Source organism: Xyrauchen texanus, chromosome 20, assembly GCF_025860055.1.
Source record: "Xyrauchen texanus isolate HMW12.3.18 chromosome 20, RBS_HiC_50CHRs, whole genome shotgun sequence".
Classification (NCBI taxonomy): Eukaryota; Metazoa; Chordata; class Actinopteri; order Cypriniformes; family Catostomidae; genus Xyrauchen; species Xyrauchen texanus.
This window is the reverse complement of record NC_068295.1, coordinates 26,034,357-26,061,372: the sequence shown is the minus strand read 5'-3', so window position 1 is coordinate 26,061,372 and position 27,016 is coordinate 26,034,357. Positions and strand designations below refer to the sequence as shown.

Below are 27,016 nucleotides of genomic sequence, written 5' to 3'. Positions count from 1 at the left end.
TCCGTCTGAACGTACGCAGACAGCTCAGCACTGACTGTGCGCGCTCGCTGGTGAGACGTGCCAACATTGAGACCAAGTCCAACTCCATACCGAGAAAGGAGATGCTCTGAACCGGGACGAGCTTGCTCTTTTCGCAGTTGACCTGAAGCCCCAAGCGGCTGAGGTGCCTGAGCACCAGGTCCCTGTGAGCACACAACATGCCTCGCGAGTGAGCTAAGATTAGCTAGTCGTCGAGATAGTTGAGGATGCAGACGCCTGCTTCCCTCAGTGGGGCAAGGGCTGCCTCTGCGACGAAAGAATTAAGGGACAGGGACAGGCCGAAGGGGAGGACTTTGTACTGATATGCCTGCCCCTCGAAGGCAAACCAGAGAAAGGGTCTGTGTCGAGGAAGGATCGAGACATGAAAGTACGCGTCCTTCAGGTCTACTGCCGCGAACCAATCAAGATGCCGGACGCTCGCTAGAATGCGTCTCTGCTTGAGCATCTTGAACGGGAGTCTGTGCAGAGCCCGGTTCAGAACTCGCAGGTCGAGGATCGGCTGCAACCTGCCGCCTTTTTTGGGTATGATGAAGTAGTGGCTGTAAAACCCCTTCTTTATCTATCGCCCTTCTGTAGGAGGGAGGCAATTTCCGCACTCAAGGCAGCGGCGTTCTCGCCTCTCACCGTGGCGGGGCGGACGCCATTGAACCTGGGCAGGCGCCTGGCGAACTGAATCGCATAGCCGAGTCGGACGGTCCTGATCAACCAACGCGACGGGTTGGGGAGCGTGAGCCACGCCCCCTAACTCTGAGCGAGAGGGACCAATGGGCGTGACTATAGCGTCGGACGTACCGGCAGGCAGGGCCTCGCGACAGGGCGGAGCCCGGGGGTGCTGAGTCTAGGGACATCGAAGCACTTACCTGGCTCCTTGTGACCGCTCCCGGAACAGCCTGGGACGGGGGAGGAAGAATTTCATCCTTGTGGCCTGTGGAGACCATCGGCTCGGGGGCGGGTTGTGCCACAGCTGGGTGTGTGGAAGCATAAGATCCGGTTCCAGGGCGCTGTACTTGCCAAAGAAAACCGGTGGCCGGCTGTCGTGATAACGACGGCCGGGGAGACCGGAAGTAGAGCCCGGGGGCTGAGGAAACTGCTCTTGGGCGTGCGCCGAAATAAATTTCAAAAGGAAATAGGGATTCTCCACCCGCTCCTCCAGCGGGGGAAGGAGTGGTCTGGGGTTCATTAAAAGCCAGCCGTGCTGCTGCATCCTGTATCATTTGCAGAGGCCTTGTTGCGCATGATGGAAGGCCAACTTAAAGAGCAATACAGTAAGTCTAGATATCACAAAAGACTGAACAAGGAGTTGTGTGACATGATCAGAGAGGAAGGGTTTTATCTTTCTTATGTTATAGAGTGAAAATCTACATGATCGGGATGTTTTTGTGATATAATCTGTGAAACTGAGTTGGTTGTCGATGGTTACCCCTAGGTTTCTGACCATTTTGGATTTGTTATTGTGGATGAACCCAGCTGAACAGTGATGCTGTGTTCAACAGCAAGGTTTTCTGGAAAGACGAGGAGCTCTGTCTTCGCCAGGTTGAGCTGAAGGTGGTGTTACTTCATCCTGGCCGATATATCTGCCGAGGAGTCACCATGGGGTCATCAGGCTGAAAAGACAGGTAGAGCTGTATGTCATCGGCATAGCAATGGTAAGAAAACCTGTGTCTCAGTGATAGTTTATATAGAGAAGAAAATTCGGCCAAGCACTGAGCCCTGAGATACCTCAGGAAGTAGCTGATGTGACTTTGACCCCACACCTCTCCGGCAATCTTTAAAGACCTACCTGAGAGATAGGATTTAATCAGTTTACACAGTTCCTGTGATGCCCAGAGAAGAAAGGGTGGAAAAGAGGATCTGATGGTTGACTGTGTCAAATGCTGCAGATAGGTCCAGCAGAAAGAGGACGGATGATCTGGATCCAGCTCTCTCCTCTCTCATGGATTCATTGACATATAGTAGGGCAGTCTCGGTGGAATTTCCAATTTTGAAGTCTGACTGATTGTCATCTAGCAGCTTGTTCTCTGAGAGAAAGGCAGCGATCTGATTGAAAAGAACCATTTTGAGTAATTTTACCAAATATATTGAAGAGATAGATATCAAATATAAAAAAAAGCACTATATTGCATATGCAGTATAATGCCGTAGCTACTATGAAAGCAGATAACACAGGCCTGCTAACCAGAGGTATGGCAATAACAGAGACGTGCTCTTTTATAGAACAACATGCTTCAGCTTTACTGGACTTTGAGCCTAAACTCCTGAGCCTGGCCATCAATCACAAGCTTCAGGTCTTTAAATCTTTTCCATAGATATTTCGAATCTACACGGTCAGGGAAAAGGCAAGAGCTTGGAATCTGCCAGCTAGCATACCCATAATGTGCTTTTATGTCCTCAAAGAGCTTTTTAATGGAAGTGGTGAAGTCAGGGTTATTAGCTTAAAGCTGGAGTGAGATGGGTAGGAAAATACTGACGATGGGCAAAGACATCATGAGAAACTCAGAGCTTGTTACTGTTTTTATTATTTTAATTGACAAGGAGACAACACGCCATTAAAAAGCATTCAGCTCTGACAACATACAGTAGATGCCACAAGGACAGTATAGCAGGATTGGGCAAAATGCAGAATTTAAGAAGTGGTCAAATTAATTAATTTGAATTGACTGGAAATGTAAATTCATATTATATGTATGCGTCATGTTTGCTACCTTAATTCAAATATAGGAATTTAATTGTAATTTAAAAGCGTTCTCAATTCAGTTCTCAGGCTCTGTCATATAGCCAATGAGCAGCTCTCTTCCTCACTGTTAAAGATTGGAATGTTTTCCCAAATAGTGGTTGACTCAGTTTGTATGGGTACTGTTCTGAGTACAGTAAAGGGCTGAAGTTAGAGGTAGTCTAGGAGTAGAAAGCATTTCAGTAAAGTGAAGTGAATGTACCAGCCCAAGCCACCAGATAGCTCCACTAATGGCCAGTCCCTCTTTCAATAGAAATCTGCTTTTCTCTACACTTTCTTTCTCTCTTGCACTTTCACTGCAAAAAGCAAATGTCAGTAAATCACTTATGGGCTGACTAGCCCCCTCACTTCCACCTATGCACACACACACACACACACACACACACACACACACACACTTCTCTCCATCTGTCATAATGCTTATTTCATCCTTCCAGAAATAAAAGCACATTTGTGACAATTTGAAATTAGTCACACTTTGCACCTGGGCACACACATGAACACATGCTCTGTTTTTGCCTCCTGTGCAGCGCATGACAGAGAGCCTCACAATGTGACGTCTGACTGTGTGTGTGCATCCGCATGTGTGTGCGTAATTGCCTCTGTATATTCCTTGCTCTGTATTTGCAGTTGATAATAGTGTGTCCCCCAAGACAAAAAAAAAAAAAAAAATCTCCTAACTACAAAACTGATTTAAACTAAGCAAACACATTTTGTTGCCTGAACTTTTAATGCGTGCCTCTTGAAAAATAAATCAAACTGATAACATCTGACATTTACAAATCAATCATAAAATTACATTTTCTTTTATCAGATGGTCGATTTTTAGATGGAGATATAGTGCAAATTAAGATTTAGATAGGTAAAGTTGGGAGAATTATGTATTGGATTCTCATAAGCAATCGATGTGAGTGCCTTCAGATATTAAAAAGGCAAATCATTTGTTCATGTAGCTAAACTAATCAGATAATGGACAGGAGCATATAATCTTATTTCTGGGGCTGGCTGCAACAGCTGAGAAATCAAGCACATTTTATATAACCCACCGAAGTGATTGTACACCTTACATAATGGAGGACAGGGATAGATCTTAATCTACTGGACAACAGTGATTTCAAATGCTGTCTTACTCTGTATTTGCACAGGTTACATAATGCAATTATGAATTAGCCATCCCAGGTATTCATGTGGCTTTTGGGCCCTTTGATTCACTTTTGGTAATTTTTGGAAATGTGTTCGCTAACTTTGTTCTTTTTGTTCTCTGTATTTATTTTAGTTTTAATAGAGTGTATCATTTGAGTAGTATATCATTTTCAATGTTGTACTTGTACTAACAATGTTTTAATCATAGTTGCTTAGCATTTTAGTAATTAATTTGAGTGAATAACAGTTTTACTGTTGTTTAATTAGTTTACATTTAATTACTTTTCAGTATGTGAAAGATTGCAGATGATGTGATTATACCAAGCTTCTACCTTTGTGTAAATACTTTTCATTTTTTGGGGCCTTGCAGTAGTAGTAAAATTTGAGTGAATAACTAATATCCTGAAATGAAAAGCTGAGTTATTATGTATGGGAAAATTCCAAGTTTTAGAAAACCAATATGTCATGAATTTGTAGTAACACTACTCACATGCCAGATATGGATAATTATGATGAGAAACATTTATTATGTTACTAAAAATGTACAGAGTATAAATTAGAACAACAAATTAAATTAAATTAAATGTCAATTTATTTTTTTATTTTTTTATTTGTATAAGTATTTGTATGACACCTAGACCAGTATGCATAGTCGTTTTAATTTTTCTATATATTTTAAGCCATTTGTTGATTTGTTTTAAACATTTGTTGAATTGACATGACCCAATTCATATATGTTTTTTGAATTTTTTAATTATAACTAAGATGAAGCTTAATCACTTAGTATTCGAGCCAAATGTGAAACAGCCTATGAGCACAACATTCCTGCAAAAGTCCAGAAAATTTTTAAGCGATTCACAGTCAATTTTTAACCAAAGATATGTCCCATTATAGAAGTATTTTGATATCCTTCACTGCTGGTTTTGCATGATATTTCATGTGAGTAGTAATAATCTGATTTGTTAATACTTTTCTTAATTTTTTCTAACAGATATCCTTTTCTCAGCACAGCAGCATCATGGACCTGGTGCAGTTCTTTGTCACATTTTTCAGGTATGCTCTCTTCATTCTTTAATATTTCTGTGAATTAACAAATCCATTTGAAGAAGTCCAACTTTTTAGATTAATATTTTATTTTTGAATTATTTCTTAATTCTTTGTGCGTGTGTGTGTGGGGGGGGGGAGGGAGGGGGGTCATGCATATTGCCATTATTTGAATCCTGAAGTTTTCTTTTTGATCATCTGAGAATTTGCTGCTTGAAGATGCAAGGGATGCATTAACCTCACTTTCATGAACCCATTAATGAAGCTAGCAGATGAATAAGCAAAACAGGTCTAATTGTGTTGGCTGGGTTTATTGCATGCATGCCATGTTGTGCTCATAGGCTGTTTCACATTTAGCTCAAATACTTGGTCGAACATCCTTTACATATTGTATTTTTTTGGCTCTGAATAGCAGTATGTTTGTGTCATCTATGTGCAAGCCATGTGAATGTTGTTGCCAGCTGTTCACCAATAATGTGGGAGAAGAAGGAGCTGGCTTCACTTTTTTATTTGAATTTTGAAGCACCTTTGATTTTGCTACAATAATGTAACTCACAGAAGAGGGCATTTACTTATGTCTGGCGCAGATACAAGAGATGTGAAGACTGAGCAGCTCGCTCAAAGCAGTTTCTGTGGAGGCTGGCTGCGATGAGAAATTTATAGGCGGCAAATTATATGTCAACAGTTCTACAAGTACGGTCAGAATGCTTTCATATCAGTTACAAACCCCAAGTACCATACACCAGGCCCCTTATTTTCCAGCAGAACCACACTCGAGTTCAAAGAGCAGCTCTCACACCAACCAATCTAACCAAATTATGATGTCAAACAGACTTTGGTCCACACCCACTCTTAGAATTGCCGAACCCGAGAGGCTTTTTGTGGCTTCGGCTAACTTTTGTGACAATATATGGAAGCCACTCTCAACAACCCATTTGCTAATGTAGCGTGTACAACTGTTAGAGCATAGTGTGATAGAGGTAGTACTTCTACATTAACGAAAATGCACATCACCTCATACTTCACCTCATACTCATACACCTCATATGCATAGTTTGTATACTATATGATGTAGCCCATTTAATGGGAAATACAGTAATATTTTCAGATAAAACATATTGAAGTCCATATTCAGAGTTTCTCACATAGACGAATGACAAAGACTGTAGTTAATAAGGACTGCAGAATGCACAGATCTTGCTTCAGTGTTGTTGTACATCTAGACAGTCAAATTACAGAGCTGAGTCACCACAGTTGTGTTTAAAGTACCTCAAAACGAAGCAAAATAATTGGATGCCACCTACCAAGTATAAATAATAACACTACACCTGCTATAATTGAGTCTCGTGTTAGGCTGTCAGTCTTATCTGTGTTGTTTTCTGAGTGATTTTCAGGGCTGTCAGGGCAACATAAATGTAGCATATTTAGGGGTTTTCAATGAAAGTTCGCTAACTGGTTAGTTAAGCAGTGTTGTGTTATGCTATTAGCTTAGCTGTACTGTGTTTACAATATGGCGTCGGCAGTGTGCGCATGAGCGGTAAATTGCCCCGGAAGGGCCTCTTTAGAACTTCCTGTGAACTTTCGTCGCCATAGCAACAAACACCATGGATTGCTGATCTTGGTCAACACTAAATAAAACCGTTTCATCGATGCATATGAACGTCAGCGCGTTCCACAGTGCACAAACAAACAGGAATTAAATTAAACGGTCCTATTTCTTCATTACTATGTAAGGGAATTTATAATGGAATCAGTCGTGTTTGAAACCCGTTATAATTTAGATAAATGACAAATAACTTTGTCTGAATAAAATTCTCTACCGATAAAATTTGTACCAAAATAAACATCTCGTTGTATCAGCTCGCAATTTCTACAGTAGGGAATTTGCTTAAATAAGATAATTATGATTACTTCTCTTTTTAAAGTAATATTATTCTCATGGCTTATTGACAATAATATTTCACATATAGGTATAGCTTTGAAGCTAAATCTTTTAGAAACAGGGATGAGATTATTTATTAAAATATACCACAGTCAAAATAGAGAAATATGAATAATTAATCATAACTCATTTTAATTCATTATGAACATTTAGATCGGTTAATGTAATTAACTTGATGTAGCTGAATTAATATTACAATCTTTTTATCTGTTTGTCCAGCGAACACTCAGTATTGATTGTCTATCAATTCTCAGAAAGGATATTTTTCATGGCCACACAAAAATAACTCTTTCTTATCGTGTAGCTGTTATTGAATCATTACGTTGACGTTGATTTACAAGCAGACCAGAAGGAACTCGCAAGAATATACACAAAAGTTTATTGAACTAAAATAGAAACACATAACTAATCTAAACAAAAATATACACACAAAACACTCATACATGGGAAAGGGAAAAGTGAAAATAAAATGAAACCGGAACAGAATAGGGGAAATGCAGTTATGGGAAAAGTCATCTTAACCATCTGAGGGAATGATTAGTTTCTTAAGAGCACCTTTGTTACAAAGGGGTTTTCAGCTTACACTAAAACTACATTCAGTTAGTTACTGGTATGATTCTTGCAATTGCCTTGGCTGTTGAGAGAGCCCGGATGCAGTCGCAGGAGAAATGTTTGATGGTTCCTTGGGTCGATGGTGTGGAAGTTGCAACCAAATTCTTATGCATTGAATGAAGAAATTATGTTGAACTATGGTGTTTATTGACTCCATGGTCAAGGTAGATGCACATGGCTTGAGGTGTTGAGGCCTGCCAGCCTGTCACCTCGTGGTCAGCACGACCAGCAGCAGAGGATCAGGGGAAAAAGAGCGAGTAAGAGGCGGGACGTGTCTTTTAACTTCTGATGGAGGTCCCTCCTTTCAAGTCTGGCTTGACCAAAGAGAAAGGTGCAATTTCCATGCGGGAAATGTTCCTTTGTTTGGAAGCTGACTTATTTGCATGATTGGGGTTAGTTTAAGCCCCTTTATAGTTCTGATTAATATACCAAGCATACAATGCATGCTGTCAGAATTGTATTTATATATACCATTGTGCAGGATGTCACACAAGGATTCATTTGGTAGGAAACATGATACCAAATAATTTTACATTAGCTGGTAGTCCTGTCATAAGTCATGCATAAAACAGTATACAGAACAAAAAACACTATTCACAATGTCCTGGGGATATACATGTGAAATTATAGACAGTTTGTCTCTAATTTAATGAAGAAAAGTCTGTTCTGGGCTTTGAGTCCATTTCGTATGGGGGAAGATTGCTCTGATTTGCAGCTAACTTCCCCCGCTTGGAATATCACTGGGGGTCCACTCTTTGCTTTGCTTTGCCACTCTTTTACTCCAGTGGCAGCAAAGACAGTGTAAAGGCTTGATAATGATCAGTGGGGGAGCAGACGTAACAGAATCGGCTTGGGCCTACTTGGACCTTTGCTTGTTACAGTCTTGAGACGTCGGTTGATTATTCATTAAATAATGAATAATTGTGTGTCTGATTGGTCCAGATGCTACATAAATGTCATATAACGTCATGCCAACCTTTACGTTTCAATTGGCTTATCATAAAGGAACATAATGACAATATGAAAACCTTAAAATAGAGGTAAGCTGTAAATAAAATATACACATATTTTAATTGATGTTATTATTGTATTATTTGATACACAGCTTTATGTATTTTTAATTAAATTGGCTGAAAAATGCATCATAACATCATAACTTTGACATCACCCATTTATCTTATATTCATAATTGTGTTCCCATGTATGTGTGCAATAATTTTGTTTCAAGTTGATATGATTGTGTGTGTTTGTGTGTGAGCATATATGCTCTGACATTCGCAAAGGCTGAGGTCATGAAAACACAAATGTAATGTTTACTATTCAGATATTTGTACAGTAGAGTATTATCCAGTATGCATAGCGAGTACACCACATTTGTTTTGCAATTGTGTGTGCATGGAAGTGTGTTGATAGATATCAAAGTTGAAGCTAGATGCCATAAGGCATAGTTGTTTGGTGTGCATTTAGTCCTCTGCAGGCGAGGGATGTGTCAGATGTTATTCATCATGGCATTTGAGGGAGATTGGTCCAAATACTTTGTACCCTTCCCCTTTATATCTCTCTATCTCTTTTTCTCACTCCCCTTCTCTTATCTTTAGGCTGTCCATTCACATTCTGGTTCTCTGTCAAAAGTTACTTGTAGTTCAAACCAAGTGCCTGTAAAGGCAAGGTTCGGTCAAAATGTCCTATCATTTTACAAACCCAAAACAGTCACTGAGACATATCTCCATATGTGTTAAGCATGTAGGAATCCATGGACGAATAATCATACTGGTTTATAAATACCTTTTTAGCAGTAAACAGCAGTGATTTGGAGCATTGTCACTGAAGGCCCTTTGCTTCTTCTGTGCTCTGTTTTTGGCTTGAATGAAAGACTATTTCTGCACTCCAAAAGAATCTGTAGTTGTAGAATGAATGGAAAATGTTTTATCTCCAATATATCTAAATCTAGTGCCTAATCTACTGTACGTGCTGCAGCTCTTCTGTGTTTGAAACACTGGAAAGGTTTTTGCAAACTTTAACATGTCTTTATTGAAAATCATCTTTATTATCTAGGTCAATGTGAAACATCAATCGCTACCCATTTTACCTCCACAATCTGATGTTATTTCTGAGTGAAACAAAGAGAAAATGTAGGACTGGACTGATTTTTTGACTGGATGGATTTTATACATCAGGAATTGAGTGGATCGTGAAAATGGGTGTTTCATACTAAAATGGAGCCAGGTGGAGCTGGAAAGTTAATCGATTTAGATTAAAGGTTACAAAGACAAAAAAAAATCTTTAGAATAAGACCAGGGTTTAAGAACATAAAGAGGGTCAATTTGGATTTCATATTGACTTTTAAACACACAAATCAACTTCGTTTATCAGCTATGCTAAACTCACAGAATAAAACATTTATTATATTTTTTTCTCATATTAAAGACAAAAAAAATAAAATAATTGCAGTAGTGTGGGTAATAATGGGTGCTTCATTGCAACTTGCAGAGTTTTGTTATCTGTTTATAAAACACCTGAAACAGCTAGTCTTCAATGTACTTGACAATTACACACAAGTATGTTAAACTTATCTCTGCAGGAAGATAGATTACCTGGAGCTGGAAGAGCACCTCTTATGTATAGTGTCAGTTGTCAGATATGTCAGGTTAATGAGACCTGTCTGGCTTAGTGAAATGGAATAAAGTTTGTATATTAGTAAAACACTGTAGTCCTTGGTCTAAATATCCACATATTAAAAGACGTTAATCTTACAAAAGGAAATGTCATTAATTAATAACATCTGTCAGATGGTTCAGTGGTAGCAACATCTTATTTTTCTTTTCTTACACTTTTTATCCCCTTCAATTTATATCCTCTGAAAAAGGTTCTGTTTCTGGATGTCACAGTAACGGTGTCACTCTGGCTCCCTAACCTGACTGTCTGTCAGGATGATGGATCTGCCACCACACATTTGAAAAGATAAAAAGTACACAAGCACTTATCTGAGAAGTGCTAAAGAAAGTGGAGCTCAAGTGGGCCTGGTAAACTAGTTCAAAAAATTATAACCAACAATATTCAAATCAGCCTTAATCTGCTTTCACAATTTATACTTTTGTTAGGATTGTATTTGGTCATTAAACTTTGGTGAAATAAAACAATTATTATAATAAAGTTAGTTGTGATTTTTCCACACTGTGTGGTTTTGTGCATTTGGTTAGCATATTACCTCCAGCTCTTAACGTAATCTTAATTAGAAGTGCAGATCTCAAAATCTTCCTAGAATTCCAAAACACTGAGAGACTGTGGGCTGCAGCCTAAAGCAAGAAGATGTATTGTTTCTCCCTTCCTTACCTTGCTTTGATAAAGTTGATGAGCTTTTTAATCAGATTGTAAACTCTGGACTGCTGTCTTTTATGGTAGTCTCATAGGGTGTTTAGCAAAATATCTGATCTGCTCTATTCCCTACAATGAATGTGGATGGGGAATAGGACTGTCAAGCTCTTAAAAGGACAAAAAGCACCATTAAAATCAATTGTTAAAGTAGTATATGCAAATTGTTCTCTATTTTTCTTTCTTTCAATTCTTTTAAACCCACAGGATAGCTTTGTGTGAGGAACAGACTGAAATGTATGTTTTATTCACTGAAAACTTTGCCTTTAAAATATTGCTCAATAGCCATAAACACAGTTCACTTTCACTGTATGGATATCGGATCTACCTCGATATAGACCTTTCCTACGGGTTGCCTTCGAGGGCCGTTCGTATCAGTACAAGATCCTCCCCGTCGGTCCCTGTTGCCTTGTGTCTTCACGAAAGTCACGTAGGCAGCCCTTGACTCGTTAAGGTAAGTGGGCGTTTGCATCCACAACTACCTCGACAACTGGCTGATTCTAGCTCACTCTCGAGATTTGTTTTGTGCATACAGGGACCTAGTGCTCAAGCACCTCAGCTGGTTGGGGCTTCGGGGTCAATTGAGAAAAGATCAAACTCTCCCAGGTTCAGAGCATCTCTTCTCTCGAGATGGAGATAGACTCAGTCTCCATGACGGCGTGCCTCACGAGCGAGTGCGCGCTGTCGGTGCTGAACTACCTGAAGTCATTCAGGCGGAGAACGGCAGTCCCCCTGAAACAGTTTTAGAGGCTCCTGGGGCATAGGATGTCCTCGTTGGCAGCTGTACCGCTCGGGTTGATGCATATGAGACTGCTCCAGCACTGGCTTCAGACTCGAGTCACGAGATCGCGTGGCCATCACACCGATTTTCTGCCACTTCTTCAGCCCTTGGACAGACCTTACATTTTTACAGGCAGGGGTTCCCTTACAGCAAGTGTTCAGGCACGTCGTGGTTACGACAGAAGGGAGACTTGTTCCTTGCCCTCCCTGTCCTTACACAAAGTCTTTACAAGCCCCATCCCTGAGAGATGGATGGGGCTCCCCTTTTTTGACCTCTGTGGTCACGTACATGGGTAGAGATTCGGAGACGACCTCTGTGTTCGTGAACATGGGCAGAGACTTGGAAACAAAAGCCTTTCTCCTTCTCCTCCTCCAGGAGGCCGAAGTTGGCATCGTAGGCTCTGGGACGGAGGAGGCTTTCAACGCAGGCTCTGGGATGGACGAGGCTGGCAATGCTGGCTCTGGGACAGACAAGGCTGACAACGCTGGCCCTGGGACAGACGAGGCTGGCAACGCAGGCCCTGGGATGGATGAAGCTTCCAGCTCATTGGCCGTGTCGGGTGTGAGCATTGACTCATTGGTCGTGGCGGGCGTGGGCGCTGGCTTGTTGCCCATGGGGGGTGTGGGCACTGGCTCTTTGACCATGACATGTGGCACTGGCTCGTTGACCATAATGTGGGATGCTGGCTCATCAACCATGACATGGGACTCCGGCTCTGCATCCGCCTCCCCCACAGTGAACATAGAACCAGTGATCTGCAGGGCAAGGTTGATATATATACTGAGCGAGGCTAAGGAAACTGCGACCGCCAGGCATTAAAGATGAGATTGGTTCACTCAATCTGAAATGGAAACAGTCTTTCAGGGCGACCTCATTAATGTCCACCTCGCTGGCCAGAGAGCAGAAGTCACCCACATATTCCTCCAGGGATCGATTCCCCTGACATAGGCACAGGAGTCGGATTGCTGGGTTCATTATGGGTGGTCAGGTATTCTCTAACGATGCTGGAAACAGGCATGACGAAGAGACGATGGTGTATCTCTTTATCCAAAAATCCCAAAGACCCTGACTACAAATGTGAACAAAACAAAACAAAAACATGAACGACTTGACTTGACATGACTTGACTATTGACTTGACATAAACAAAACATGACTTGACTTAAACTTGACGTGCCTGGACTAGACTTGAGCAAAACAACAACGTTACATTCATATAACCTGACACCAGACAATGGCAGACATGAGGGCTTAAATACAAGGACATGGGTAACAGGAACTAAACTTGAAAATAAAAGACATGAAAAATCTTGAACCAACAGAATAAACATGACATAGGTGTACATGGACTTTTTGAGTTTAGAGTGATGGACGTCTGTTGGCCCTGTCGTGCGTGGGGTAAATGTGCATGTTTTTCTTTTTTCTGTTTGTTTGGTTCAGAGGGAAGTTCGGGTTTGATTGTTGCATTAATGGGGAATGTGTTTTTTTATGATATTATTTTTGACATACAATCAATTTTTTCTAAAATGTCAAATGTTAATATCAGTGGATTATCTCTCTCCACGTGGAATGTGAATGTGTTGGGGCACCCCATAAAAAGAAGTAAGATTATTTATTTTCTGAAACATAAGAAATATGATATAGTGTTTCTTCAAGAAATGCATCTTCCCCCACAGGAAGCTGATCATTTTGGTAAGATATATGGTGGACATGTTTTCTTTAGTGCTGGCCCAAGTAAGAGCAGGGGAGTCATTACATTGATAAGTAAGCATATACAATTCAAATGTCTCAAACAGATAAAAGATAAAGGCCGAAGTTGGCATCGTAGGCTCTGGGATGGACGAGGCTGGCAACGCAGGCTCTGGGATGGACGAGGCTGGCAACGCTGGCTCCTCCGTCCCCCTGTAGATGGCCGCGGCTGCTCTGTTGGGGTGGATGGTAGTGGCGAGAACTCTACAGTTCAATGGAAAGGAGGAGGCGAGAACCGGTCTGGTGATATAAACAATATTTTAATGATTAACTTACACACACCGGACATGTCCGTAAACTATCTCTCTCTCGTCGCACCACCGTCCGCAATCGGCCTTTATCCCTCTCGGAGGCTTAATTAGCTGTGTATAATCACTACCCGGCCCCGCCCTCCGCCCTGTCACACAGATATAATACTATTTTGTCACGGAAGGTGGAGTTTTGGCTATACAGGGCAAGACTGTCCTACTTTGAGTCATGGGATAAAGCAGGGAACCTTTTGGCTAGATATATAAAACAGAGAGAGTGTTTTTCTACTATTCCCTCAGTGAAATCTGCTGGTGGTGAAGTATTTACCTCTGCCACTGATATTAATAATGCTTTTAAAGAATTCTTTCTTGATCTTTATAGTTTCACATAGTCATCTACTGATTAAGATATTAGAAACTTTTTGGAATCAATTGAACTCCCTAAGCTGACGACTGAGCAAAAAATGTCTTGATTCTGAAAACTTGGAGGAGCTTGACAAGGTATTTATTCAGATGGCTTTAGCGCAGAATTTTTTAGAGCTTATGCTACAGAACTGGCCCCAATTTTGTTAGAAGTTTATACGGAATCATTAAAGAATGGAAAGATTCCGCCAACCAAAACACAAGCCCGGATTAGTCTGATTCTTAAAAAGAATAAAGTTCCAAGCGAGTGTAAGAGTTACCGTCCAATTTCCCTGATCTAGCTAGACGTAAAAATATTGTCAAAAATTCTGGCTAACCGCTAAAGTAAAGTTATGACATCTCTTATACATACAGATCAGGTGGGGTTTATTCAGGGCCGCAGCTCTTCTGATAACATTAGGCGTTTCATCAATATGTAGCAAAACGTGGCTCGTCTAGTAGTGACTACGCCACCCCGAATTACCGGGGAAATAATCCAATAAACGGAACACAAGTCCGTTTGCTCTGGAGAGGCAGGAGGCGTGAGTTCACGTTTAAACAAACAATTTTTATTAAAGAAAACAATTAAACAAAATAACTCACAATAAATTGTCTTGATCCACAAATGAAAATAAAACAAACAAAAAAAAAGGATAAAGAATGTAGATCACTGCCAGGGCTGAGGCCCCTGAAAAGCAGGCTAGCTATAGCTGTATACGGCAAACAACACACAAGTTGAAAATCACACTCCACTACAAATAGTGATCAAAGATAACACAATACTAATAACCCCTAATTAAAGTGAAGCCCGTGCAGCTACAACCACAAGCCCGCTTCCTGGGACACTCAGCTCCTGAGAAATACAGAAAAAGAGAACAAAAAAAGAACAAAACCAAACAATAACGACAGAATCAATTTATAGAATAACAATCATCAATTGGAACCAAGACAAAGAAAATAACAATTAATACCAAAGAAATTACACATTCAAGACAACGTGGTCACATCACAGAAGTCACACGATCGGTCATAGAACTACACCGATGACCGAAACCATTTGGCGGCGATCAATCCATGCATTAAATCACCGTTGTAAAACGGCGACGGTCATTCCGCTGAGGACTGGTGACAGAACCAACCAAATTCATACAAAGACACATAAACAGAAACCAAATCATAAAACAGAGTGACATTTTAAACCCACTCGAGCCTAAAACCGATCGCCATCAGTGGTTAAGGTTCTAATTCCCTTAAAGCAGCAGACGTGGCTCAAAGAGCGAGGGATGCGGACAGCAAGTTGTTAAGGTGGCTGCTCGACCTTGCTTTAATGCGAGCAAAGAGAACTCATAAACACAAATATTTATTAACAATCTAATTAAAAACGTTTAATTAAAAGTTACAAAAAAACAATAGACAATGTACTCACCCTGATTTAGTATCGGCGCACACACGTAACCACAGCACACAGAAGTCATACGATGCGTCCTTTAGTAAGTTAAATCACAACAGCTGGTACCCCGACGCAGCTATTAGGAGGTGCCCCACCGATGGAAGCCCCGCCAGACTAAAACGTATTGCAGATCACTCAAACAAACTTCCCGAAAGGTTACGACAGTACCACATTAAAACTTACCTAAATGTGGGTATCACTCAAAAAACACACACAACCTCGATGGCCTAGTGTCACACTAAACACAAAGAAATAATGCAACATGACTTAATGGTACAATCAAAACAACCAGCTGCACAGCTGAAACACATACCTCTGCGGTCTCTTGGAATGAAGAAAACAAGGGGCGGGCTTTCGACAATGACACATCCCAGGAGGCAGAAACAACGAGTCTATATACACTAAGGGTGGTACCCCATTGGCCCTATACGTGATTAGGATGACGTCACTCACTTCACCACAAATATCATGTGGTCAGTGGCGAATGATCAAGGTTTTTGATATGGTAGAATGGGATTTTATTTTTAAGATTTTGGAAATATACATGTTACCCTCTTTCCCCATTCTGCCTTGCCCTGGAACCATTAGCAACCGCTATAAGGGAGGAGGTTGATTTTCCACGGGTGATGGTGGGAGGTGTGGCGCATAAGCTTCTGCTTTACACAGATGATATTTTGTTATTCATCTTTGCCTTGCCTCCACAGAATTATAAATTCTTTTTCTAAAGTTCCCAGGATACAGAGTTAATTGGTATAAATCCGAAGCGTTGGCTCTGACAGCATACTGCCAATAACAGCTTTTTAGCTGGGTGCTTCCTAGTGGCCCAAATTGGGCATTAAATATTTTGGTATTTTATTTCCAGCTAATTTGTGTGATTTAGTTAGTTAATTTTGACCCCTTAATAAAAAGGTTATCGAGCAATGTGGACAGGTGGGCCTCATTTAATTTAGCGATAGTTGGGAAGGTTAATGTTATTCAAATTAATTGTATTCCAAAATTCAACTACCTGCTACAGACACTCCTTATAGATGTCCCCCTCTCTTATTTCAAGCAATTTGTTAGCATAGCAAAGTCATATGGAATGGGAAACGTCCCAGATTACATATCAGTAAACTGCATAGGCTGATTGATAAAGGTGGGTTAGGCCTACCCAAGATTTTGTTTTATTATCATGCGTTCATCTCAGATATCTGGTTCATTGGTCACTTCCACCTGAGAAAGCCCCTCCCTGGTTTTGTTTTGAACAAAGCCTTTCTATCAAACTAATCAATGAAGTTAAGTTACAACCCGTTATCTCGCATTTACATGCGGTATGGACAAAAGTGTCCAGAGTGTTTAAATGTTGCCTTGAGCTTATTGCTTAACCTCAAATTATGTATTAATAAATCCCCTTTTTTCTGGTCAGAGTGGATTGTGAGGGGGGTTACTACACTCGATGACCTATATGAGGGTGTTGAGATCCTTTGAAAAAATAAATTTGTGTATGTTTTTATAACTTCCCTTAGTAAACTCAGAGCAAAGTCTTTACCTAAGAATAGATAGGTGGTTTGCTATCATCCCTCATTAGCTTCAAAAAATCCTTTTGAATAAATGTTCTTTAAAGAGTGATTTTTTTTTTTTTTTTGTCAGCCTCTGCTCTACTAAATGAGCAAGAAAAATGGTAACAATTAAAGGCTGCTTAAGCCATTCACCCACTCCTCCAGCTAATTGGTGACACCTCATTCAGTTTAGCCCAATTACTCTCTCTCTCTCTTTCTCTCTCTCTCTCTCTCTCTCTCTTGTCAATTAGCATTCGTCCGCCTCTTTTTTTCCTTCTTTGCTCCACTCCTGTCAGGACAAGAGCCGTCCACCAAGCTGAAGCTTCACATGAGTATGCTGATATCAGGGATGATGTCATTAACATTCTGAATACCTGAGCTCCAGTGGTTGGCTACTGGAGGCAATTCATTTGACTTCTCCAACAGACTAAAGCTTGTTCTCAAACTCATGAGTTGATTGTAATTGGGCTATTGTCCTCTGTCCCTATCGGAGAGACTGGAATAATAGATACACACATTAGTGTCTCATAAACATAAGCAGCATAGAGCAGGGTGACAAACAGCTGCATCAAGCAACTTTGATTGTATGTATTTTGGTATGTAGTCTCACTGTGCACTTTATGAGGAACGGGTCCTAATAAAGTGCTCAATGTGCTTTTCTGCTGTTTTAGCCGTTTTGCCTTGAGGCGTGTTGTGTTCAGAGATGATATTGTAATGTGTAATGTGTGTGTTCATGCATTTCATGTCTTTTATTTTGAAATTGTATTTCCTGTTTCATGTCATGTGATGTCCTGTTTTCCTTCCATGTTCATGTGTCTTGTTTTCATTGGTTCATTGTCTTGTTATCCTGTTATCAGTTCTGTTTGTTCATTGGTTATCTTTGTCATGTGTTCTCCCATGTCCATATATTTAAACCCTCATGTTTTCCATTGTCCTTTGTTAGGTATTAGGCGTTTGGTAACTTTGTGTCATACCATGTCAAGTTTATGTCTAGTCAAGATTATAGTCAAGTTCATGTTTATGCTTATGTTTCATGTTTACAGTTACGGTTATTTGGATTTCACTTTTGTTTAATAAATTGCACTTGGGTTCTTCATTCCATTGCCATTGTCTTCATCATTGTCAGCACCACCAGCCACATGTTACAGATATTCTGCTCACTACAATTGTACAGTGGTTAACTGTTTTACTGTAGCCTTTCTGTTAGCTTCAACCAGTCTGTCCATTCTCCGTTGGCCTCATTCATCAGCATGGCGTTTCCATCCGCAGAACTGCCCTTACTACATTTTTTTTTTTTTTGGGCACCTGCTGAGTGGGAAAATCCCAGAAGATCAGCAGTTACAGAAATATGCATACCAGCAATTCTGGCACCAACCATAATGTCTTTGTTGAAAGCACTGAGATATTTTTTTTTTCTCCATTCTGATGGTTGATGTGAACATTAACTATAGCTCCTGACCTGTATATGAATGATTTTATGCATTATACTGCTGCTACATGATTGGCTGATTAGATAATCACATGAATAAGTAGGTGTACAGGTGTTCCTAATAAATTGCTTAGTGAATGTATATATCCTTTACTTGGCTCAGCTCAGGTTGTCTGGTTCTCTGTATTGATTGTATAATCAATGTAGGCTATGTGCTCTCTCTGGTGGTTTTGATGGATTTGCACTCCTCCTTTATCCTTCAGACTGTTGCTGCTACCTGCACGTATCAATACTACAAGCAGATCACACTCTACAAGTATACACTGACAAATAAAGGTTAATTCATGCAGGGTTCAAATATAGTCTATACATAAATACATATCCATTTAAAAGAGAGAAATTAACCAAGACAGACAATGCCAACAATGTGCCATACTAAATATCCATTTAAATGCTACATGCAGTTTATAAAAGCCACTATTAACCAGTACGGTACTTACAGTGTTGTTTTAGTGCCAGGTTATAATAATAATAATAATAATAAAAGGTATATGTGTATATATATATATATATATATATATATATATATATATATATATATATATATATATATATATTTATTTATTTTAAATTGAGAAATAAGTCAGTAATACAGTATTCTGAGACTAAAATCATATCATTACAACTTTATTCTCAAAGCATTAATACTTTGAATTTAATGAAATCTCATGACTTTATTCTTCCAACCATCCATCCATCTTCAACCGCTTATCCGCAGTCGGGACGCGTGGGTAGCTACTCCAGCAGGGGGCCCCAAACTTCCCTATCCTAAGCCACATTAACCAGCTCTGACTGGGGGACCCCGAGGCATTCCCAGGCCAGTGTAGAGATGTAATCTCTCCACCTAATCCTGGGTCTTCCCCGAGGTCTCCTCCCAGCTGGACGTACCTGAAACACCTCCCTAGGGAGGCGGGCAGGGGGCATCTGACTCCTTTCGACGCAAAGGAGCTACTCCGAGCTCCTCACCCTATTTATAAGGGAGAAGCCCGCCACCCTTCTGAGGAAGCCCATTTCGGCTGCTTGTACTCGAGACCTAGTTCTTTTGGTCATGACCCAGCCTTCATGACCATAGGTGATTGACCAGTAGATCGAGAGCTTTGCCTTCCGGCTCAGCTCTCTTTTCATGACAACGATGCGATAGAGCGAGTGCAATACCGCCGCTGCCCCGATTCTCCAGCCAACCTCCCGCTCCATTGCCCCTCACTCGTGAACAAGACCCCAAGGTACTTGAACTACTTCACTTGGGGCAATACCTCCTTCCCTACCTGGAGTACGCACTCCATCATTTTCTTGCTGAGAACCATGGCCTCAGATTTAGAGGTGCTAATCCTCAACCCAGCCGCTTCACACTCGACTGCCAAGCGATCCAGTGAGAGCTGATGTTCATGGACCGATGATGACATGAAGACAACATCATCTGCAAAAAGCAGCGATGAGATCCCCAGCCCATTGAACCTCACACCTTCCCCACACTGACTACGCCTCGATATCCTGTCCATGAATATCACAAATAGGATTGGTGACAAAGCGCAGCCTTGGCGGAGACCAACCCCCACATGGAACGAACTCGACTTCGTGCCGAGGACACGGACAAAGCTCTCGCTTTGGACATACAGGGATTGGATCTCCCTAAGAAGGGACCCCCCCCCCACCCCGTACTCCCACAGCACCTCTCACAGTCTCTAACGGGGGACCCGGTCATACGCCTTCTCCAGATCCACAAAACACATGTAGACCGGATGGGCATACTCCCAGGCCCCCTCCAGGATCCTTGTGAGTGTAAAGATCTGGTCCGTCGTTCCACGGCCAGGACGGAAACCACATTGTTCCTCTTCAATACGAGGTTCGGCAATCGGCCGAACCCTCCTCTCCAGCACCTTGGAGTAAACTTTACCAGGGAGGCTGAGAAGTGTGATACCCCTGTAGTTGGCACACACTCTCTGATCCCCCTTTTTGAAGAGGGGAACCACCATCCCGTTCTTCCACTCCTTAGGCACTGTCCCAGATTTCCACGCAATGTTGAAGAGGCTTTGCCACTGCGGAGTTGTTTGACTACCTCAGTGACCCCCCCCAGGGAAATAGAATATAATATCTGAACCCCCATCACCCCCACTGCCCAATAACCTCCTCGGTTGAGGTCAACAGCGTCCCATCTTTGCTGTATACAGCTTGGATGGTTCCCCGTTTCCCCCTGCTAAGGTGGCGGATGGTTTTCCAGAAGCAATTTGGTGTGGACTGAAAGTCCTTCTCCATGGCTTCTCCGAATGTTTCCCACACCCACTGCTGTGCCTCCCTCACGGCCGAGGCCGCAGCCCTTCGGGCCTGTCGGTACCTTGCAACTGCCTCCAGAGACCTCCGGTACAACACATCCCGGAAGGCCTCTTTCTTCAGTTGGGTAGCTTCCCTTACCACCAGTGTCCACCATGGTGTTCGAGGGTTACCACCCCTTGCAGCACCTAAAACCTTGAGGCCGCAGCTCTCTGCCGCGGCTTCGGCAATGGAAGTTTTGAACATTTCCCACTCTGGTTCAATGTCCCCAACCGCCGCAGGGATGCCTGAAAAGCTCCGCCAGAGGTATGAGTTGAAGATCTCGCAGACAGGGACCTCCTCCAAACGTTCCCAGTTCACCCGCACTACTCACATGGACTTCCCAGGTTTGGCCAGAGTCTAGACTCACCACCAGATGGTGATCGGTTGACAGCTCTGCCCCTACATATGGCTTCAGATCCGACGACACGATTACAAAATCGATCATCGGCCTTCGGCCTAGGGTGCTCTGGTACCACGTACACTTATGAGCATCCTTATGTTCGAATATGGTGTTTGTTATAGATAATCCATGACTATCACAGAAGTCTAATAAAAAACATCCACTTGAGTTCAGATCGGGGAGGCCGTTCCTCCCAATCACGCCTTTCCAGGTGTCCCTGTAATTTCCCACGTGCGCGTTGAAGTCACCCAGCATCACTATGGAGTCCCCTACTGGGGCCCTATTCAGGACTCCATTCAGGGTCTCCAAGAAGGACGAATACTCTGAACTGCTGTTCGGTGCATATGCACAGACAACAGTCAGAGTTTTCCCCCCCATAACCCGTAGGCATAGGGAGGCGACCCTCTCGTCCACTGGGGTAAACGCCAACGCCCAGTATCCCCACACCCGCCCGTCGCCTCACACCCTGGGAAACTCCAGAGAAGAATAGAGTCCATCCCCTATCCAGGAGTACAGATCCAGAGCCAAAACTGTGCATTGAAGGAAGCCCCAAAAAACTTTATTCTCATAATTATAATTTTATTTCCAAAATATTACTTTAAACTTGTATTTCTATTCATTTCATTAGCATAAAATGACAAGTTTAATCTCGCAGTGATAAGACTTTAATCTCAGATTTCTTCGACTTTATTGTCATAATGGGTACTTTTTCTACAAAACATTACAACACTAATTTCATAATTACACAGTTACGACTTTATTTCTGAAACTTTATTTTTGAGAATTTATTCTCGTAAAATGCCTATTACAAGACTATTCCAAGAAGCTCTCATAACATTACAATGCTATTCTCATAAAGTTATGATGTTATTCTCGACAGTTGAGATTTATTTTATTTAAAAAAAAATTTGGTTTAGTTTTTTACATGACACTAAAACGCCAATGTAGGTACATATTATGGCCTGAATTCCTTAAATAATTATTTTCATATAATGTCCACAGAGGTGTGCCAAAAGCGAGTTGTGAAGCAAGTTGTATTCAGCTGTACAGGCTGTAATACAGTAAAGACAAATGCATATTTTATAAACCAAACCCCTAAACCTAACTATCAGTGGAGGAAAATGTAATATCAGATAGGAAATGCAACCTTTAAATCGTGCTTGTCACTGTTTCTGCAAACACAATTTCTTCCTGGTTTCAACACTAATTCGAAATTAAACTGAGTCGAAAACTGGGTCTCCCACACTAATGCCGAAATGCGCTTCTCATTACACCACAGCGGAAGGAAGTCACGCAGGAGTCAATGCAAAGATGTCTGATAGGTGATGACACTTGCCAATAAATCAGCATAATGTGGCCGATCCTAGGGTACTGGTACTCTCGGAAACAACATGCTGATTTCCCGTGTGATCGTGTTTTTTAATGCCCTTTAATGCTTTAAAAGAAATAATGGGATGCCAAAGTGTACCCTTTTTGTGGAAAATGCCACAAATATCCCAATAAACAAACAGTTCATGGAAAGCTTTGGATGTGACACATGGTATAACAGGCCAATTCCATGTGCTCAGACTTGCTGTGAAAGATTTCAGCAGGATATTTTTTATATTGCTTAAAGAAAATCTGCTTTCACAACTTTCTCAGTGAGAGTGCACTCGTATTATTGAGCTTTATTCTCTGCCCATTAGAACCATTATCCAGCAGGTTAAGTATTAATTGCCCTCATCAGTAATAGATGTAATAAGATACCTCTGCCTTGTGCTGATTGGGTTTTGAAATATGGGAGATGAAATGGTCGAAAAGGCAGTTTCAGTCTCTTGCGTTACCTCAACTACACTCTGATTAGTCCAGTGCTAATTTGAGCATTTATATGATACGGAAAGAAAAGGAAAATATTAGAGCTCCCTAAGAATTCCCCAATTTGTGCACTTTCAGTATGATCACCAAAACTTTGCCCGGATGGGGTGGCTGTGGCTCAGGTGGTAGAGCGGGTTGTCCACTAATCACAGAGTTGGTGGTTCAATTCCCAGCCCACACGACTCCACATGCCAAAGTGTCCTTGAGCGAGACACTGAACCTCAAGTGGCAGGCTAGTGCCTTGCATTGCAGCTCTGCTGTCATTGGTTTGTGAATGTGTGTGAGAATGGGTGAATGAGATGCAGTGTAAAGCACTTTGAATACCACTAAGGTTAAAAAGGCACTATATAAGGGCAGACCATTACCATTTACTTTTCATGATGACCAAGTGGACTTTTGCTGCCATTGTTGCATTAAAACACTTTCTATGGTGGAAATTTACATTTCAATCATATAGCTTCCCATGTATTTTATTATTTGCAGAACATCACAAAGCCTCTGATTGTCTAATTTGAGATTGAACATTATTCCCCTAGGCATAGTTGATGGTATGTATTTGTAATAACACTGACTGAAAGGAAGCTCTGTTTGAGTGTAAAAGATGGGAAGATAACATTGCCCCCACATTCTTCCTTATCCTGTGATGTTCATGTCAGTATATTGAATATAATGTATTGGGTGAAAAGGACAGAGTACTGTCAAAGTGCATGGAGAATGATGTTGGGATCTGATATGTGACTATATCAAAGAAGTGTAATTGCTTTGGACTAGTTTTAGTATATAAACTCAGCAAAAAAAGAAACTTCCCTTATTCAGGAGACTGTATTTTAAAGATAATTTTATAAAAATCAGAATAACTTCTTTACTATAAAGGGTTTAAACAATGTTTTCCATGCTTGTTCAATTAACCGTAAACAATTAAATTACATGCACCAGTGGAACAGTCGTTAAGGCACTAACAGCTTACAGATGGTAGTCAATTAAGGTAAAATTAAAGAGACCTTTCTACTGACTCTGGAAAAACACCAAAAGAAAGATGTCCAGGGTCCCTACACATATGCGTGAATGTGCCTTAGGAATGCTACATGGAAGCATGTCCGTACTGTGAGACACCAAAGACAGCGCTAAAGGGAGATTGGAAGGCGAGCTGATCATCCTCGCCGTGACAGACCACATGTAACAACACCTGCACTGTATCGGTACATCAGAATATCACACTTGCGGGACAGGTACAGGATGGCAACAACTACTGCCCTAGTAACACGTCTGGGACCTGTTGGATCAGAGGGTGAAGGCAATGCCTTTATTAACATTAATTAATTAACATTATTCAATTCCTGTTTTCACATTTCTGTGAAACTTGATCAGTTTATGTCTTAGTTGTTGAATCTTTTTATGTTCATACAAATATTTACACATGTTAAGTTTGCTGAAAATAAAAGCAGTTGAAAGTGAGAGAACGATTCTTTTTTTGCTAAGTTTAGTTTTAAAGGAATAGTTCACCCAAAAATGAAAATTCTGTCATTGTTTGCTCACCGTCATGTCATTCCAAAGTCGGATGATGTTGTCAAGTCAAGTCATTTCTATTTGGATAGCGCTTTTCACAACACACATTGTTTCAAAGCAGCTTTACAGGAAATTGTGCTTCTACAGAAAACGATGCTGTAATGTCTTAAAGTCCTAATTGAGCTGGTTAAATGAAAAGCATGATTAAAAATCATGCTTTAAAAATGTATATGTTTTTATGCCCCTTGAGAACAAGCCAAAGGTGACTATGGCAAGGAACCTCAAACACCACAAGATGTTATATAAAAAAACCAGACTCAGTTTGGGGAGCCAGTTCTCCTCTGGCTAGAAAATGAAAAAAATTATGAAGAATGTGCATACACCTATTTTTAGTACAACCACTGTCACCATGGTCATGGAGGTACAAAAACAAAACAAAAAGTAAAAAAACCAACAACAATATAAATCAACATAGAAATAGTCCATATTAATTCTAAGAAATATTCCATATAATTTAATGCCATTTTAGTTGTTTTTTTAAGGAACAAACCTAAATTTAGGTAATTATTCGCTGAAAATCTTTCACTCGGCTGCAGCTCGCAAACTTCACTCCCCTTATGCATTTTGATGCATCTAAAGGCACCATATGCCTTGAGGCATCTTCCTTTTCTTGCCAGTGACAATTTGATTGTGAGGAATAACACTTGGTCCTCCCACATGGCAGGTTAACATTCTAAAACTGCTTTGTCATGTACTGCAGCAGCTGATGCTGGCCATGAATTGAGGATGAAATAAAAGTGAAAACATAATATATAACATAAACACCAACACCTCCTGCAACCCCCCACTTCTCAACATGCACTTAATATCTGTGAATAGGAGGTGTGCTTGTCTTCTGAAGAAAAGAAAAGCTTGGGTCCCAGATAGTGTTTCACCCACTTGACTAAAATCCTGTGCTGACCAGCTGGCCCCCATCTTCACACAGATCTTCAACAGCTCACTACAGCAGTGCAACTCCACTATCATCCCTGTCCCAAAGAAACCCAAGATCAAATGACTTAATGACAAATGACTGACCCATTGCTCTGACGTGTGTGATCATGAAGTCATTTGAGAGACTGGTGTTGGCCAACCTGAAGCACATCACTGGACCCTTTCTAGATCCCCTTCAATTTGCTTTTTGAACAAGCAGGTCTATGGATGATGCAGTCAACGTGGGATTGCATCATGTCCTGCAACATCTGAACAGACCAGGGACATATGCAAGGATCCTTTTTGTGGACTTTAAATTGGCTTTCAACACGGTCATCCCAGCTCTCCTATGGTATAAATTAACCCAGCTCTCTGTTCCCATGTCTATATGTCAGTGGATCACCAGCTTTCTGAGGGACAGGCAGCAGCTAGTGAGACAGGAATTTCACTTCCAGCACATGTACGATCAGTACTGGTGCCCCCCAGGGATGTGTGCTCTCCCACTATTCTTCTCCCTGTATACCAACAACAACGGAGGCTGTGGCTCAGGTGGTAGAGCAGGTTGTCTACTAATCACAGGGTTGGCGGTTCGATTCCTGGCCCACACAACTCCACAAGCCAAAGTGTCCTTGGGCAAGACACTGAACCCAGAGTAGCTCCCAGTGGCGGACTAGTGCCTTTCAGTAACTGTCTGGTTTGGTTCAGCTATGATATCAGACATCAGAAGACTACAAAGAACAGTTCAGCCTGCTAATCAGATTACTGGTTGCTCCTGGCCCTCCCTTCAAGTGCATTTCCAGAGTGAGGAAAAGGGCTGGTAAAATCACTTTGGACCCCACTCACCAAGCCCACTAACTTTTTGAACTGTTGCCTTCTGGCCGATGCTACAGAGCACTGAGCACCAGAACTGTCAGGCACAAGAACAGTTTTTCCCTCAGGCTATCATCTCATGAACAGTTAAAGGGGTCATGACATGGTTTTTTTTATTGTATTATTATGTTCCCTTAGGTGCAATTATAGTATTAATATATTTTTTTTTAAGAAAAACTTTTAAAATCTAGTGATTTATGACCTTTTCCCACCCTGTTTCTCATCCTCTGATTCAAACAGTCTGTTTTGGGGGCGTTTTCCATTTAAGACTTCAGTGTTAACGCCCACTGTTATGATTGGCTAACGTCAGTGCCTATGTATCAATTATTGACGCCCCAGCCAGAACAATATGCAAGTAAACTAAGTAAAAACACTGTGATTATTCATAATGAATGAAATTGCGCTTTAAAAAGTAGTTTAAAGTTTAAAATAGATTACTTACAGTTTGCGTCGTCGTTGTTCCCAGAATAGTCGACACGGACTTATCTTTGAGCAACAGTTTTCTGGCAAAGCCAGCATCATATTGAGATTTGTTCTCAAAACAGTCATCCTTAAAATGTACAGA

At 41.2% G+C, this 27,016-nt stretch overlaps 1 protein-coding gene across 2 annotated transcripts in view; it reads left to right on the top strand.

The window, feature by feature from the left end:
• The window catches only part of atrnl1a (attractin-like 1a), a 421,271-nt gene that overhangs the window by 248,917 nt on the left and 145,338 nt on the right, over positions 1-27,016 (top strand). Inside the window, exon 26 of one of the 2 annotated variants that reach the window (XM_052150500.1) lies at positions 4,905-4,966. The exons of the other annotated variant lie outside the window; for it this stretch is intronic. Coding sequence (XP_052006460.1) covers positions 4,905-4,966 — 62 coding nt within the window. The remainder of the gene's footprint in view (positions 1-4,904; positions 4,967-27,016) is intronic. 2 annotated transcript variants of the gene reach the window in all.